This window comes from Ailuropoda melanoleuca, chromosome 9 (assembly GCF_002007445.2).
Source record: "Ailuropoda melanoleuca isolate Jingjing chromosome 9, ASM200744v2, whole genome shotgun sequence".
NCBI lineage: Eukaryota > Metazoa > Chordata > Mammalia > Carnivora > Ursidae > Ailuropoda > Ailuropoda melanoleuca.
The window spans coordinates 100,381,724-100,399,234 of NC_048226.1; the positions used below are offsets into that span (position 1 = coordinate 100,381,724).

The 17,511-nt window shown below is 47.5% G+C and overlaps 1 protein-coding gene across 9 annotated transcripts in view; it reads right to left on the reverse strand.

The window, feature by feature from the left end:
* TRAPPC9 (trafficking protein particle complex 9) overlaps positions 1–17,511 on the reverse strand; it is a 601,443-nt gene that overhangs the window by 409,863 nt on the left and 174,069 nt on the right. For all 9 annotated transcript variants that reach the window (XM_019801179.2, XM_034668653.1, XM_034668654.1 and 6 more), the window contains 2 exons: positions 15,821–15,953; positions 12,723–12,886 (listed from right to left, as the gene is read on the reverse strand). In XM_019801179.2, coding sequence (XP_019656738.1) covers positions 12,723–12,886; positions 15,821–15,953 — 297 coding nt within the window. The remainder of the gene's footprint in view (positions 1–12,722; positions 12,887–15,820; positions 15,954–17,511) is intronic.

A 17,511-nucleotide genomic window follows, 5' to 3' on the forward strand; every position in this document is an offset into this window, starting at 1 on the left:
AGAGCGCAGAGTACTTACAATGAAAACATCACTGAGGTGATGGGACAGAGGACCTTGAAAAGAAACAGTAGGAGATCAAAAGTAATAGTCAAATGGTGAGCTTCGGGATCAGACAGGAATCGGACACTGCCCCTGAGAGCTCTCCTCCGTCGTCCCAAGACACCTCATCAGCAGGCAGAGACAACTCTGGAGTCGGCACCAAGATACACTGAGGCATGGTGACCTCGGCACAGTGGCCTGGCACGCAGAGGTGGCCTGGGGCACTACAGAGTGCCATGTTGTTTGCCTTGTCCCTTCCATTCACCCAGTGCACACTCACGGCACAGCCAATAACTGTCCCCAGGCAGGCACAGCACACTCTGTTCTAGGGAAAAGAGGTAAATAAGAAGTGCTCCCTGAGGGGCACCTGGGGGGCTCAGTCAGTGAAGCATCTACCTTCGCTCAGGTCATGATCCCAGTGACCTGAGGATCGGCCCCCAAATCGGGCTCCCTGCAAAGCTGGGAGTCTGCTTCTTCCTCTCCCTCCCCTTGCTAGTTCTCGCTCTCTCTCACTCACTCTCTAATAAATAAATAAAATCTTTAAAAAAAAAAAAAAATGAAGCGCTCCCTGCCTATAAAGGGATGCATGCCTGGGTGGAGGATCTCTGATTATAGGAAGGAACAAGGATGGGGGGCAGAGGAGAAGCCCCCAAAAGCTCAGACCAGGTGACAAACGATGTTCCTCTCAATCCGAAAATTTCTTAAAAGTTTATAACACCATTATATACAGAACAGGTTCAAAACTGCTGAATTAATGCACTTCCCAAATCGGGGCGGCATATAACTAAGACAGGACTCGCTGTCCCAGGAGCTGGAACTAGGAAGTGCTTCTGCTGAGGCCCCAGATCTGTAGGAAAGAACGAATGCTCTTGGCCAGCAGTCCAGTGTAGCAGGAATTTACACCAGGGGAGGAGGGCCAAAACGAAACTAAAACCTATAATTGCAGCACTATTCTTGGCTGTTTGGATGACTTTTCATGTCTCAAAAGCACTGCAACTGAGAGATCAACTGTGCTCAAATGAGCCATGAGATGTCCTCGGGGCTCCCCGTGGTCCAGGCTGCAGAGCACGGAAGGCTGGATGTGTCACAGACGTCGTCCGGAGGCAACGGTTTGTAAGAGAGACGCAAATTAGAGACACTATCACCTGGGATCTCAGCTGGGCTGCAGGGGGGCACCCACAGACACACCCCCGAAGGAGGGCAGGGCAGGAAATAGACATCTAGTGTGAGCCAGGGGCCATCGCCCACACGGCAACCACAGGGCAGCTGACACTTAGGGAGAACTTCCACGAGGTGGGCACATGCACCGGTCACTGACTCCACACAGTGAGGCTGGCAACACATCCTGCTACCACCCCCTCTTGGGAGAGGTGCCCAAGGCCACACGGGAGCGGGTGCAGCCAGGAGTTCCCCTACCCCAAGATGTTGCCCTGTCTAACCCTAACAAGAAGCCTGTGGAAGAGGGTTGTATCTCAATTTTCAGAAATGTACTTTAGATTTCTTCATTTATTTGAGAGAGAGCCCACAAGCGGGGAGAGGGACAGAGGGAGACAATCATAAGCAGCCCAGTGCGGGGCTCAATCTCACGACCCTGAGATCATGACCTGAGCCAAAACTGAGTCGGACGCTTAACTGACTGAGCCACCTGGGCACCCCTCTTCCTCGTTTTAACTGCTTGCATCAGCACTCCTGGATGTCTGTACCTCTTGGGGAAGCCCAAGCCTCACAGAAGTAGACATCGGAGCACCTGGCAGCTACGTGCTGTCAGAGTGAAACACCACTGGCCCCAAACAACCAACTGGGAATTTGATGTCCAAAAGTTCCCAAACTGGGGCACCTGGGTGGCTCAGTCAGTTAAGTGTCTTCTTTCGGCTCAGGTCATGATCTTGGGATCCTGGGATTGAGCTCCCTGCTCAGCGGGGAGTCTGCTTCTCCCTCTTCCTCTCCCCTCCCCACCCCTACTTGTCCTCTCTTTCTCTTTCAAATAAATAAAATCTTCAAAAAAAAAAAAAAAAGTTCCCAAACTGCAAAGCCAGACATCCTAACTTCCTCTGTCCTCTCGGTCCTGCTTGTTTACTTCTCACCCACACTCCCAGTGAGCGGAACATATCAGGTCTTGTAGTAGGGATTAAAAGGCATTCCACTTGGTCTTCCAATTAACAGGGTTTGTAAACTTCTCCACTGTGAACCCACAACTGTGCAACATGCTGACATGTTCGAGAAAGCCACTGCAGTCAGGTACACCAGGGACACAGAGCTGGGTGAATTCTAGGCATTCATGAATTCTAATGTCTTCCTAGGAGAGCAGCAATCGATCCACTCACTGTGATTACTCCCAAGTGGCAGAAATCATACAAGATGTGCAGTCGGAACTCAACCCCACTCCGTGAACATGCCTGACTCCCCACACTGAATCATGAGCTCCTTCAGGACAGGATTCATGGATTATTCATGGGCCTGGCATGATGAGTATATAGAAATGTGATAGAAATGCCTGACTGTTGGGATCCCTCCTACATTGTTGGTGGGAATGCAAGTTGGTACAGCCACTCTGGAAAACAGTGTGGAGGTCCCTTAAAAAGTTAAAAATTGAACTACCCTATGACCCAGCCATTGCACTACTGGGTGTTTACCCCAAAGATACAGACGTAGTAAAGAGAAGGGCCATATGCACCCCAATGTTCATAGCTGCATTGTCCACAATAGCCAAATCATGGAAGGAGCCGAGATGCCCTTCAACAGATGACTGGATTAAGAAGCTGTGGTCCATATATACAATGGAATATTACTCAGCTATCAGAAAGAACGAATTCTCAACATTTGCTGCAACATGGACGGCACTGGAGGAGATAATGCTAAGTGAAATAAGTCAAGCAGAGAAAGACAATTATCATATGATTTCTCTCATCTATGGAACATAAGAACTAGGAGGATCGGTAGGGGAAGAAAGGGATAAAGAAAAGGGGGGTAATCAGAAGGGGGAATGAAACATGAGAGACTATGGACTGTGAGAGGCAAACTGAGGACTTCAGAGGGGAGGGGGTGGGGGAATGGGATAGACTGGTGATGGGTAGTAAGGAGGGCACGTATTGCATGGTGCACTGGGTGTTATACGCAACTAATGAAGCATCAAACTTTACATCGGAATCTGGGGATGTACTGTATGGTGATTAACACAATATAATAAAATAAAATTTAAAAAATAAAAAAAAAAAAAATAATAAAAAATAAAAAAATTAAAAAAATAAAAAAATAAAAAAAAAGAAATGCCTGACTGTTGAGTAACACAAAGCCAAGTGAAGTGAGTGTTACCGTAACAGAGTGTAAGCAAGGCAACATGACTCCATCTGAGGGGTTCGGGAAAGCCTTCAGGAGGTGGTGTGGGGACCGGCACGGGAATGATGGGATGTGAGAGGCACTCAGGGCACCTGAGAGTTAGCAAAGCTATGACGACAACCAACTGTGGCCGCAGGTACCCAGGGGATAAAGACCACGGAAGCACCCTTCACGCCTCAGCGACAGGAAGTTGGACCTGATTCCTGGGTATCCCAGTACCCCCACAATGGCCACCACATGGGTGGTCCTCAGGAAAGTCTCACTGAAGACTTGAGCAAGAGGATGGACAGCTGGAGGGCATAGGGACAAATGAGTGGACAGAGGACCAATGGTGAGAAGAAAAACTGAGAGGAGACCTCCCCGCTGCCTCGTGGCCCACAGCACAAGTGCTACCGTCTGGCTTCCGCCCACGCCAGCCCCGTGAGGACAGGGGTCACTGCTGTCCTGCTCCCCAAGCACAGTGACAGGAAGAAAGAAGGCAGAGAGCAAGCCAGATGGGAGGTTTCTCCGAATGCTGGGCCAAGAAACCGAGTATAAGAAGGCTACGTAAAAAGATACGCAGTAAAAGTGAGAGAAGAACAGACACTTTCAAAAGATAACAGCAAAGGCAGCATCAAGACAATGATGACAGGTGACAGGAAGAGCTACTGTGCACTGACCCCTCGTGACACGAAGCACGCATATCCCAACACCCGGAAAGACCACACGGTCCTCTCCCGGGTATGCACTCAGACTGCCACAGAAGTGACAAGCACAGTCCAGGTCATGCCGCCAGTAAGTGGCAAAGCCAGGATGGAACCCAAGTGTGTCTCGTGACAAAGACTGTAATGGGAATCATAACAGCTACGTCTACTGCCAAGGACGGCCTGATCCTGAGGGCTCCCTCTGGCCCCCCAACCCGCTGCTGGCCACAGCAGCCTGCTCCCAGCTCCCCTGGACCTGCGTCCACACCCAAACGTGCAAGCAGGACCTGGCATGACAATGGAGGGAGACATCAAGAAACAGTCCTTTTTCCCACTCCCCAGGACACTCCATGCTTTCACAATGCTAAGAAGTAATAAAGCACTTTTCTACAAGATTTCTTTTTAAAATTTTGCCCTATATTACCATACTCTTAAAAAAATAATTATATAAAAATAGCATAACACAAGCAACTTGGAAACAACCTGATGCCCTGGTATCCCAGGGCCAGATAGACATGGAAAAGGGGGAGCAGAAGCACTGGCTCACTCCCCCACATAAAGGGAAGGGAGCTGAGTGGTTTCTCACCAGCAACCATGTGCCAGGCACTGTGCAGGGTGCACCAGAGGCATCCCACCTATTCTCGAACGACCGCCTGAGAGAGGGACGGGACCCCAGGGAGAGCCTGCATGGGAACGCTCAGCCTCCAGCAGTCACACGGCTTGCTCAGGACCTCGTGCAGCCGGTAAGTAACGGAGCAGGGGCTGGAAGCTAAAGCCCTCAGACTCCAAAACCCATCTTGCCTCTCACTGGCTGAAGAGAGCCCGTGCTGGACACCCTGCTCAGACAGAGCTAAGGAGCAAGAGCAAGAAGGAAGAGGAGGAAAATGACACAGGAACCAGAGGACCCCAGGCTGGTTCCACTAAACACAGAGGCAAAGAGCACACAGCTCAAGACGCACTTGAACGCTACACCCTGACCTATGCCCGCACCCACAAAAAAAGAGTCAGCACATAGGTTCCAAGCCCCACTTCAGGACTGTGTTCAGAATCTAACGATTTCCAAGGCTGTGCTATACTTAGACACATTTCTAACTCATTGCTTGTTTTTCTTTACGTTCCACGGCTTGAGAGTGACACATTCAAACAATACGTAAATCCACTCACGGAGAAGAGCTCATGCGCCCTCCAATGCAAACCACCACAGCACTTAAATCTAAATAATGACACAGAGGAAACGCACAGAACACGGAAGCCTCTGGCGCTGCTGTGGCAGGACAGAAAGCCGGACAGCTCCACTGTCAGGTTTAACAGGTTTACACCTCAGAAGGGGACCTTCCTGTTTCTGCCTTTCATTACTGTGGTACAACATGGAATATCCAGAGACGCTTTTCAAAATTCAATGCTCAAAAAATTAAAAATAGAACTAGCAGAGGACCCAGCAATTCCACTTGCTGGCACTTAACTGAAGAAAACGAAAACGCTAACTCAAAAATCCATGCACCTCTATGTTCACTGCAACATTGCCCACAGCAGCCAAGACGTGGACGCAGCCCAAGTGTCCGTCACCTGAGGGATGGATAAAGGAGACGTGGTGTGGTAGCGCAGTGGGACACTACTCACCCATACACAGAACGAAATCTGGCCGCGTGCAGGATGTGGATGGAGCTAGAGGCTATCACGCTAAGTGAAATGAGTCAGACGGAGAAAGACAAACACTGCGTGATTTTGCTTACATGTGGACTCTAAAAAATAAGACCAATGAATAGAAATACACTCGTGGGGGAATGGGATGGACTGGTGATGGGTAGTAAGGAGGGCACGTATTGCATGGTGCACTGGGTGTTGTACGCAACTAATGAATCATCGAACTTTACATCAGAAACTGGGGATGTACTGTATGGTGACTAACATAATATAATAAAAAAACATTAAAAGAAAAAAAAAGAAATACACTCGTAAATACACAGAACAAACTGATGGCTGCCCAACGAGGGGGTCGGGGGCTGGGCAAAGTAGATAAAGGGCACAAAGAGGTACAAACAAGTCACAGGGATGTCACGTACAGCACAGGGATACAGTCAGTAATACTGTCGTACCTTTGTGTGGGGACAGATGGTAACTAGACCAATTATGATTATTGCATAATGCGTAAAAATATCAAACCACTATGTTATACACTTGAAACTAATATAATATTGTGTGTCATTTATAATGCAACGTAAAAAATTCTCAGGTTTGAACTAAAAAAAAAAAAAACCCTATGCAACAATATGTTGCAAAGAACAAACAGATAAACAGCAGGGAGCATGTGTCTCTAGGTCTCTAATTGTCCCTGCGGGATTTCACTTCAGAAATAACAGTCATTCTTTTAATGCTACAGTTTAGCTTCATGCAGTCACAAGTGAAACTGGCTATTTTACAGTAATCCAGGAACTGCTACTGCTGTTGACCTCCAACATCTGAGCACCGTTCCCGCCTGCGTCTAACTGCAGACACTCCTGAGACACACGGGCAGGAGAGAATCTCACTTCAGTCCAAGCACTTAGGAGTTTTAAGTTACACTAACATGGAATCATTGCCTTTCGCCAAAAAAATTACACTAGCAGAATAAAGATACTAGGGGGTGTTTTATGTACATATGTATGCGAATGTTTGGGTTTGTATACTCACACGTATCTTAGAAGATTGCTAAAAAGCAGGTACATCAATTCCCTTAATTTGGGTTTAGTTATAATAAAATCTATGGTTATTTAAATAAAGGCAGAAGTTTTCATCTTTAACAACCTACAAGTAAAGACTTGCTCACAGGGTCCCTGGGTGGCTCAGTTGGTTAAGCGACTGCCTTCGGCTCAGGTCATGATCCTGGAGTCCCGGGATCGAGTCCCGCAACAGGCTTCCTGCTCAGCGGGGAGCCTGCTTCTCCCTCTGACCCTCACCCCTCTCATGCTCTCTCTCTCCCTCTCAAATAATACATAAATAAAAAGTCTTTAAAAAAAAAAAAAAAGGCTGGCTCACAAATGGATTATAATTAAAATTTACATGACACTGACAGGGAGCCCTCGTCTGGCTGCACTCGATTACAAGTGCTCATCTCCCCATCAGGTCCTTATGATCACAGGGACACACTGTCCCCGTAAGGCCTAAACCACAGTTTAGACCCTGAGGGGACCCACATAGGTCTGTTTCACTATCAATACCACTGATCCTAAACACGGAAGGATTTTTAAAATGAGTTTGTAAGATTAGGGATTAAAACAAGACAGGAAAGCAAGGAAGATGGAGGAGGGAAAAATAAAACAGGAATTCTTCTTTATCTGACGAAAAGGGTGTTTTTTCAGAGGGGAGAGAGGACATGTCCAAAGCTCGTGAGAGCCCCTGACAAGACTCCAGGTGCTTCTGGGGTATGAGGAACAGGAGAAAAGAGAACGGGGGCCTGCAGACAGCCTCACGCACAGCCAAGGCCTAAAGCACGCAGACCTCGGCAGATGGGACACATCAAGAACTGTCGGTGTTCTTAGAGCAAGCATGAGCTACACAGTTTTGTGCTCAGAATTGTCCTAAGAGCTTTCCAGGTGCTGCATTCACTTTTCACTCTCATGACAGCCCCGCACAGCGCGTGCACCAGCTGTCCTAACTGATCACCTACTATGTGATAAGCATTGTGCTTACCTCTCAGGCACCGGTGATACAGCAGTAAAGTAACAGACCGCTCAGACCTCTCACGCGACAATTACCTCAAGGACTGCTCACCTGGCACGTGGTAAGCGCTAACACGTCAAAGTCAGTGTTACTATTGAGGTATAAAATAACTCGTAGCAGCACAAAGAAAGGAAGATGGAGCCCAGAGAACGAAGCGTTTACTTCCACGTGAAAGACTCCCATGGAGCACACATTTAAGATGTCCTTATAGAAGCTAAACTCACTGGGCTCAAACAGAGACCATGCTCACATGGAAACACATGTTGCCCATTATCCCCCCCTGCCCACGGCGAAACCTCACCGAGTCTCCACTTCCCTCCCCACTCAAACACCTCACTCCTACTCCTGGTTCCCCGTTTAAGACGCTGTTCCCTCTTCTCTGATATATGAGATCACTTATTAATACTGGCAGCTTTGGGTACTGTAGAACGCAAGCGCCCAGAGTTATTCCCTTTGTATATTTTGGAAGCAGATTGTTTGTTTTTATTAATTTAATTCCACATGTAAACATATTGCAGCTTGGGATGAGAACTTTAAAAGACTGGCAGCTTTCCCTTCTCACTTGTAAACGTGCTGTTTGGCAGTGGGCCTACATGCTCTGTACTGTGCATTTGAGGCTCTGTCTCGTGACTAAGGGTAAAGGTCCCAGAGCTGAGAGTGAGGGGCCTACAGTCCTCGAGAACCTGTTCTGTGGCCTTAGACAAGTCATTTAACCTCTGGGGCTTTCACTTCCCCTATCCATACGGTGATGGTAATAATACTGCCCCATCGATCCTAGAGCTGATGAGAGGGGAAGAAGGGCAGAGAAAGTGCCACCGCCAGGCAGAGAGGGGAGGTGTGGGCAAGATGGCAGCGGGAAACGCAGTCTGGGAACTGAAGTGACTGACAGTGTGTGCGATGTACCCCCTGATGAAGGCTTCACCTTGGAATTCTGCCCAGTCCCCACGAGCGGTTCCAACGGTCTGCATCACTACCCAGTCCATACTGACTGAAAGCCAACCCGATAAACGCACATTCTGGCGGTGAGCAGGGATCGGCTGGGAAGGGAACGAGCAGACACAACGTGCTTGTCAGAACTCATCAAGTGGTCATTTAAGATTTGTCCATTTCACAGCATATACATTTTACCAAAAAAAGTAAACAAACTTTGACCTCTAATTAGTGATATGCACCTGAAGTATTAGTAGGCAAAATGCCCTGAAATCTGCAACTTACTCTGAACCACACACACACACAAAATAAGATGGGTTAATGAATAGATAGGAGGCTGGAGAGATACGTGATAATCAAATGTAGGAAAACATTAATTACAGAACCTAGACGGTGGTACACAGTGTCCACTGTAAAATTCTCCAAGCTCTTCTGTATGTCTGAACACTCTCATAATAAAAGGTGAGAGAGGGAGGGGATGGCTGATACAAAGAGTAAGTTCCACAAGAGTTCAAAACACAAGCACACCAGAGCCCAGGGAAGCCCAGACAGGTGGGCAAAGGCTGGACCAGAGAACGGCAGTGCTCAGCTAACTAAGAAGGAGCTGAAGGTCTTTGCAGGAGAGAGAAGGGTCCCAGCAAAGCAGCAGAGGAAGAAACTCACATGGCGCGGACAGAAGCTGGTATCTAAGAGGACCCATGCAACTAATTAGAAATATCAAAGTGATTCACATGCATCTATTTTTTTACCCCATTCACTCAGCAGGTGAGACAGGCAGACTCCCATCAGTCTCGTTCTGTAAATGAGAAAGCCCCTCTCCATTATCACCATCAGCAACCCCTCAGTACAAAGCACTGTCCAGACATCACGCCTGGAGGGCCAAGGGCCATCATGCCTGCCTCTGGGAGACTCACAGCTGCTCCGGGACAGTCAGCCTTCCTGGGACAACTGCCATGCGTGGTGAAAGTGCGCCTGCATGCGTAACTGGTGGCAATCTGAGACAACAAGGGAGGGACCCAGGAGCCCAGGGGAGGTGGGCTTCCCAGGCTGACCACTAAGCAGAAACCCAGGGGGGAAATTAACTAGAAATGAGGAGGTAAAAGGTAGGAGTGAAGTCGGCAAGCTGAGCTCTAGAGAGAGAAGATGATTTATCCTAAAGTGTAACAGAGAGTGCATGAATGTCCAGGCAACTGAAATTAGATGCGAATGAGCTGTGTCATGGGAGTTTAAGGGGGGAGGCGGCCGAAGAGAGGCTGAAGCACGGGCAGAGGCCAGTCACACAGACCCCTGTGACTGGGGTCCAGGTCAATAGGAAGTTGTTCGAGGACTTCCCAAAGGGACAAACAGGAGGATTCCTGCTTCAGAAAGGAGCAGCAAGTTTGTACCCAATAGTGGACACATGATCGCCATTTGGGTTTATTTGAGAAAAGGAAAAGATGGTTTCCAGTTGCTAAGCCATGACGGTGAGGTAAGTTATAGGACATGCTTCACCATTACAGGCTTTGTGATTATCTGTCATTCACTAGGAGTCCCCAGGTTCCAACACCAACCACACCCTATAGCCAATGATTAAATTCCAAGTGCCAGATGAAGGTATTTCATGTCAGGGAGGCATTTCCTACCTAGTCCATATGTACCTGCTCCCAAAATAGGGGAAGGAAAGGATGAGACTAAGGTGGGGTCACCAAAGCTTCCCACAGACTAAGAGTAGACAAAGTTTCTTTAAATGAAACACAAAGAGCAATGACCACAGAAGAAACAAACGATTAGGTGAACTGTATTAAAATTAATAACTTCCATTCATCCAAAGCACCACTAAGAGACTGCATAGGCAACCACACAGGAGAAGATATTCACACTTACTCCCAACAAAGAGCTCATACTCAGAATATACACAAGTCCTACAAGTCAGGAGAGAGGGGGAGACGGCGGGAGAGAGAGACAGACAGAGACAGAGAGAAGGAAGAACACCCAGTGGGAAAAAGGGACAAAGCACTTGTACAAAAAAGGACCTGAGTATCCAAAACCATATGAAAGGTATTCAACTTCACTGGTCATCAAATGCAAACTAAAACCCCAGTGTTACACAGTTACATCCCACCCTCGCCACCAGACTGGATAAAACGACTACAAATGCCAAGAATCAGTGATGGTGAGGACCTGAGCAACCAGAATGCTCCCACAATAGTATGAACTAGTACAACCACTTTGGAAAAGTGTTTTGCTTTAAAGCTGAATACACATATACCCCACCACCCAGCATTCTACTGCTGGAGATATACTCAACCGAAACACCTACAGCAGTCCACCAAAGCATGTGCCAAAATACTCAAGAGTAGCACTACTCTTAATAGTCCCAAGATAGGAACCACCCAAATGTGCTCAGTCATAAACTCTGGTGCATTCATTCAGTAGAGCATTCTACAGCAATGAGAACAAACAGTCATGGCAGCAGGGGTGACAATGGTGGCAAGAACAAGAGTGACAGCGGTGGTGGTGACAATGTTGCTGGTGGTAGCAGCAATGGTGATGGTGGTGATGGTGGTGGTGGAGGTGGTGATGATGGAGGTGGTGGTGGTGGTGTGGTGGTGGTGATGGTGGTGGAGGTAATGGTGGAGGTGGTAGTGGTGACAGTGATGGTGGAGGTGGTGGTGATGATGATGGTGGAGGTGGTGGTGGTGACAGCAGTGATAGTAACAGCCACAAATCTGGGTGCTGATAACACAGCAAGCACTGTTCCAAGCACTTTGCATACATCATCTTATTTAATTCTCATAATAATCCTGGATGTAGATGCTGTTTTTAGTGTTATTTTACAGAAGAGGAAAAGTCTAGGAGAGGTTAAATGACTTGCCCACGGTAACACACAGCAAGGACGTGACAGCCAGAACGTGAACTTATGCAGCATTTCCCTATGAGGAGAGGCACAGACAGGGACAGACAGACAGGACAGGCAGATACAGGCTTCAGGTCCCTCCTGCACACTTTCATCAGAATCAGGGGGAGAAATAAGGGAACGCAAGATGCAGTGGCGTTCTCCCCAGTGAGATGGGCACAGATTCACCCTTCTTTACACAATCCAAATTCCTTCCTCCATGATATGTTTCACAGGACAAATTCTCCCAAACTCTCCCCTTCCCCTTCCCTCCAACTGGACTTCGATGTGGCCTGTGGCCCCACCTATAGTGAGCGGTTCCTCTGCGGGGGTTTCTCCCACTGTGATGACATCAGCCTGAGGATGGAGCCTCCACCGGGGGGTAAGATGGGGCTCGTACGTCCTTCCCAGGACACTCAGCCACAACAGTCAAGCTCCCGCTGTATGCCTGGCTCACCTCGCTCCACATCGAGAGCATGGAAACACCCCCAAGTTCTGCTAGCTTCCTTCCCCACCTCTGTCTTTGGCCTCACTGGCCTCTAACTTTATGAAACGACCTGGCTTTATTCCACTTATTACTCTTGATACGTTTCCCTCCTCCTGTACAATACACTCTCCCCTTGATCAATACTACTCACTAACCTCTCACATACTCTGTATTCACCGCAGGCTACCTCACTTTACGTGCGGAGTACCACCCCCCCGTCTGCCCAGGAAGAAACTGAGGCATGCAAACAACAAACAGCTCGTAAATGGTGAAACCAGAATTTCAACACAGGTCTCACGATCCCCCAGCTCACGTGCCCTGGGACCCAGAAACAGAGCACCTGCCTTTAAGAGGGAGCACATGGGCTCTACACTTGAACCCACAGAAAAACCCGGGGCTGGACAAATGGATCCCAAGTGGTAATGTCTGAGCCCCTAGTGCTTCTCTCCACTCATCCAAGAGTATTCTCCCTGAGGATCCAGTAAATGTGAACAGCACCAGGGACACAGTGCAGTCTTCCTTCCCTCATCTTCCCTCATGTGTTCTCCACACGTCAGTTTCAGGACGGCATCAAACTAAAAGCAGAAGAAGCTTTTATACTTTCTGAGCACTAGCTACTTAAAGTGTCTCCTCTGCAAATAAAGAAGATGAACATTTCTGGGGTCAAACCCACCTTTGGTGGTGAGAATTTTGGAGGTGACTTCTAGTTTCTCCAATGGCTCCATCCCAATGTTCTCCAGTTTAATGACAAGCTGCTGGGTCTCCCCGTTGTAGAGCTGGACCGACACGTTAGTAGATGTCTCATCACCAGAAGAAGGCTGCAGTGAGTGCGCAGATCTAAAACAGCAGTAATAGTTACAATAAACTGTACAAAGAAAGAATCAAAGAAAACAGTGGCATTTCAGAACTATTCACCTGAACAGACTTAACACATTCCAGAAATAGGGACTCAGGAACGTGAATCCCAGCTATCAGGAGCGCAGGCTGAGCACCACATGCAGAAAACCTTCCACGGGCAGACACGTCCTTTGCTCCCACCCAGCCCACAACACTCCTGTGTGTGAGAGTGTGTGTGTGTGTGTGTGTGTGTGTGTGTGTGAAGTATAAAAATCCTTAAATACTGGATTATGGTGGGGCCTAAGATGAAACAATGAATGAATTCAAATGTTCCATGAACTATTGCTCTCTAAAAAAATTTGCAAATCTCGGGGCGCCTGGGTGGCACAGCAGTTAAGCGTCTGCCTTCAGCTCAGGGCATGATCCCGGTGTTACGGGATCGAGCCCTACATCAGGCTCCTCCGCTATGAGCCTGCTTCTTCCTCTCCCACTCCCCCTGCTTGTGTTCTCTCTCGCTGGCTGTCTCTCTCTCTCTGTTAAATAAATAAAATCTTGAAAAAAAAATTTGCAAATCTCATGCTCAGAATTACCTTGTGAAAACCCCTGGATTAAAGAAGAAAACTCAGATGAACCATTCTGACTAACACCATGGGAACTGGAGGGACAGGTGAATAGAAACTATGTACAGCGGACTCCATGTCACAGGTGAAAATGATGAGCAAAGGCTGCAAGCCTGATGGGACACACGGCAGCCGGGTGGCGCCCTCAGGTCATATGGCATCTGTGTGGTCAGGCGGGGCCTGTGCCACGTAAGCGCGCAGCCCAGCGTGCAGACCCGCAGCCTGCCTCTCCCGAGGCTCCTGCACCATAGCCCTTGGGTTCAAACGAAAACACAATGCTCTGCAGAAGTTTGGCCCCAAGAGAAAGGCAGCAGTCACTGGAGGAAAGGGTCACCATTCTCTCTTGGGGTAGTAAGGGTCCACCTGGCTCCCCACTCTCTTCCTCCTTGTGCCTGAAGGATTTCCACAGAAAGCACCATGAGTCTACACCATATACTTAACTGAACCAGGAATGGACAGACTCCGGGCCACCCCACCCAGCAAGTGTCCAACAGCCGCCCTGCCAGCCAGCACTTTCTAGCTCTGCTCCTGGCCACAGAACAAAGGACCGGGGTCAGACCCAAGTCCTGTTCTATGTGCTGCAAGAGAGCTTCATATGCCCACACTGGTCCAAAAGACAGAAAAGAATGTTCCAGACAGTGCTGGTCTCACACTTCTGGCATCCAAGAGACAATGTTTAAACAAATCAGAATCAGACTTATCGAGCCAACCATGCGCCTCCTGGGGGCCTCCCGTTGCGGCTCTGAGAGACAAGCTTTATATCCAAACCCATTTTCAGAAAATAATAGCATAAGGAATCAAGGGGAATGCATTCCTTTACATTTTATACCTTTAAAGTTGCTCATGAGTCAAGAAATAAACTTTCTCTATCAAGGAAGGACGAGTGATTTCTGTCCTCACTATAAATGACTTCTTTCCATATTTTAACATGCAGTCTTTCTGAAGCAAAGCTGTTTGCAGGCAACTTGAAATTGCAGAGGAGGTATTCAGAAAAACTAAAACACAGCGAGACTAAAAACTTTGTGTCTCAAACAAACAGGGTATCAGCGCCCCCAGGGCCGTAGGAAAAGAAGGCAGGAGAAAGCAGAGCCGTAGTGCAGCCACATGGCCCAGCTGACACAGGTGCCAACTGTCCCCAAGTCCCCCATCCCATGCGACAGAGCTAGAGCCGGAAAGGGGCTGAGTCCTGGGCGAGCAGTGACAGTAAGGAGATGGCAGTCAGACACGTCCTTTCTTGGGCATATTTTTCCTTGCCTGATCATCTGGCCAACTTTTGTGAATCTTGTAAGGCCCAATTTAAACATCACACCTGTGAAGCCTTCCTGAACCATGAACGGGAGAGTGGCCTCCCTCCACTTCTTGTTTTCAGGAGCAAACTGGACTATGGTAAGTCTATCTCCCCTCTGGACAGGAGCTCCTACAACAGGCAAAGTCTAGGTCGAGGGCATTTCTGATTAGTTGCTAGTCCTACAGACCAAGCCTAGGTCGTGTGGCAGGTGTCAATAAATGTGTGGCAGTGAATTTGATAACTCAGTCACAACGATATTTATATTAATTAGAAGCAACACTCACTTAAGGAACAGTCACATGCAATCATGTACTCCACACTAAAGCTGCCAAAATTCATTTTTTAAATTGAGGTGTTATTTATATACCATGCAATTCACTTGTTTTAAGTATATAATTCAATCATTTTTAGTAAATTCACAAAGTAGTACAACGTTCACTGCTACCCCCTCTGTCTTAAAACATTTCCATCATCCAAACTGAGTATCTCTACATTGTACTTTTTGAAGCAATTAAAATGGAAATTTTTTAGCTTATGTTATATGGTTATGCAAAAAGTAACCTAGGATACTATGTATAATGATAATGTAACAACATCTCAATATGCAAACATACATTCCAAAAAAGAAGGCGGATAAACACTGGAAAGAAAACCCACAAAGCATTAATAGCAATCGTTTCTGGGACTCCTGAGATGTATTTCCCTTTTTATTTCATGCTTTCCTATAATGCTCTTTAAAAATCCATCTACTTTTTAAAAGATAAGGGTTAACTCTTTTTCACAAAAAATATGATTCCAAAGGCTAATCTCACATTTTGTTCTCTTCTTGGTAAGAAACACTTTAACTCTGTTCTACTCCATTTGAAGCAAAGCATATTGCCTATTGGTTATCCTGAAAAAACGCTTCGCCATATTTTGGTCCTAAGAATCACAGGTTAACTCATACTCTTGGTGCCATTAGAAACGAATGCTAAGTGCTATTCTCAAGCGCCCTCTCTTGCGGGAAGGCAGATGCCTGCGCCCTACCTGGGCAGGGACGTGCTGATCTGCAGTCTGGGCAGGGCAGGAATGACTTCCACGGTGGAGCCGCTGGTCTTCACGCCCGGGAGGTTATCCAGCAAACAGTCACTGAAGACGCCAAAGACCGTGGTATGGTAACCTAGGAAAAGAAATGAAGACCTTCACAGCCCCTGGAAAGGCCTCCAGCCTAAAGCCCCTGTCTGGAGGCCACCCCAGCATGGAGGAACATGGCCCCCCGCCCCAGAACCAAGTTCGGCGAGCTGTCACCCACTGGTCCCACCCACAGCTCGGCCCGAAGCCCTGGGTGTTGCACAGAGACAGAGGGGTTACGGTCCCCACATTCCTACCTCACGGGGCCACCTGGGTCCGAGTAAAAAAAGCACGTGAGTCTTCGTCAACTAGAAATCTCTACACAACTTAGTACCAGGGTCTCAGCACTTTGACAATTTGCTTTTCAAATCTGCCTGTCTCTAAGAGAGTGATAGCTAGTGTTCCTTTGCAGGACATAATGGGACCGAATAAGTATCTGAAAAAGGATTCAAAATCTTCTGTGGAGAGATGAAAGTTCAAGAGCCAATTATTGTTATTGTAACTGCTACGTGATCGCCCAAGAACTGCAATCGAAGATTAGCAAATTTTCCATGCCAAAAACAAAAACAAAAAACCTCCATTGGTTAGATAAGCACTTGAAAATTATTTAAACAAAGCTTTAAAATGGCTTTTGAGGGGCGCCTGGGTGGCACAGCGGTTAAGCGTCTGCCTTCAGCTCAGGGCGTGATCCTGGCGTTATGGGATCGAGCCCCACATCAGGCTCCTCTGCTATGAGCCTGCTTCTTCCTCTCCCACTCCCCCTGCTTGTGTTCCCTCTCTCGCTGGCTGTCTCTATCTCTGTCAAATAAATAAATAAAATCTTTAAAAAAAAAAATAAAATGGCTTTTGAAATTTCAAGAGATAATTATTATAAACAACATTCACTGTATAAGAAAATTAAACAACGCCCATAGCTCCATGCTTAGGGTGAGAACTTTTGTGCACGCACATTAAATGGTTACAGGAATCAGAGGAGAAAGCTGTTGGCTCGGGACGAGTCAGGCCCTCACGGCCCCTCAGGGGCTCCTATACCTTCTGCCAGTGGTAAACTGCTCTCACAACCTAAAATCACCAATTCACGGCACCCACACTTCCTTCCTTTTGAAATATGTTTCTTAAAAGACTTAATTTAACTTGCAAACATGTTCCTCCACTGAAGCCCACATCTGGCAATATGCCCCCTCCTACTTTTCTTTCCAGAAAACCTGACATAATGTGGTTTCGCCTCAGAAACCTTTCTTCTCCATTTCTTGATTAAAATCAGTCATTTTCCTTTTCTTACGTATCACTGAAGAGGACTGCAAAGAAATTCAAAACTTGATGACAAATCCTGTTACGTCTAACATTTCTGACAACACGAGGTCAGGCCTTTCCACTTCCTACAGGAGGTGTGCAAAAATGCACGCAACTGTTCTGCACCAACTCAGAGCTCTGTTACTGAGGCTCTGACTCCTTATCCAGTGGGCATCAGTTATTAATTAGGGGTCAAGCCCACCAGTCCTAACTACTTCCTCTCTCATCTGTGTCCTTTACTCCACTTCCCGCCACAGCTGTGACCCTACCTTCGTCATTTCATCCCAGCATTATGCCAACAGCTTCATAGCTGG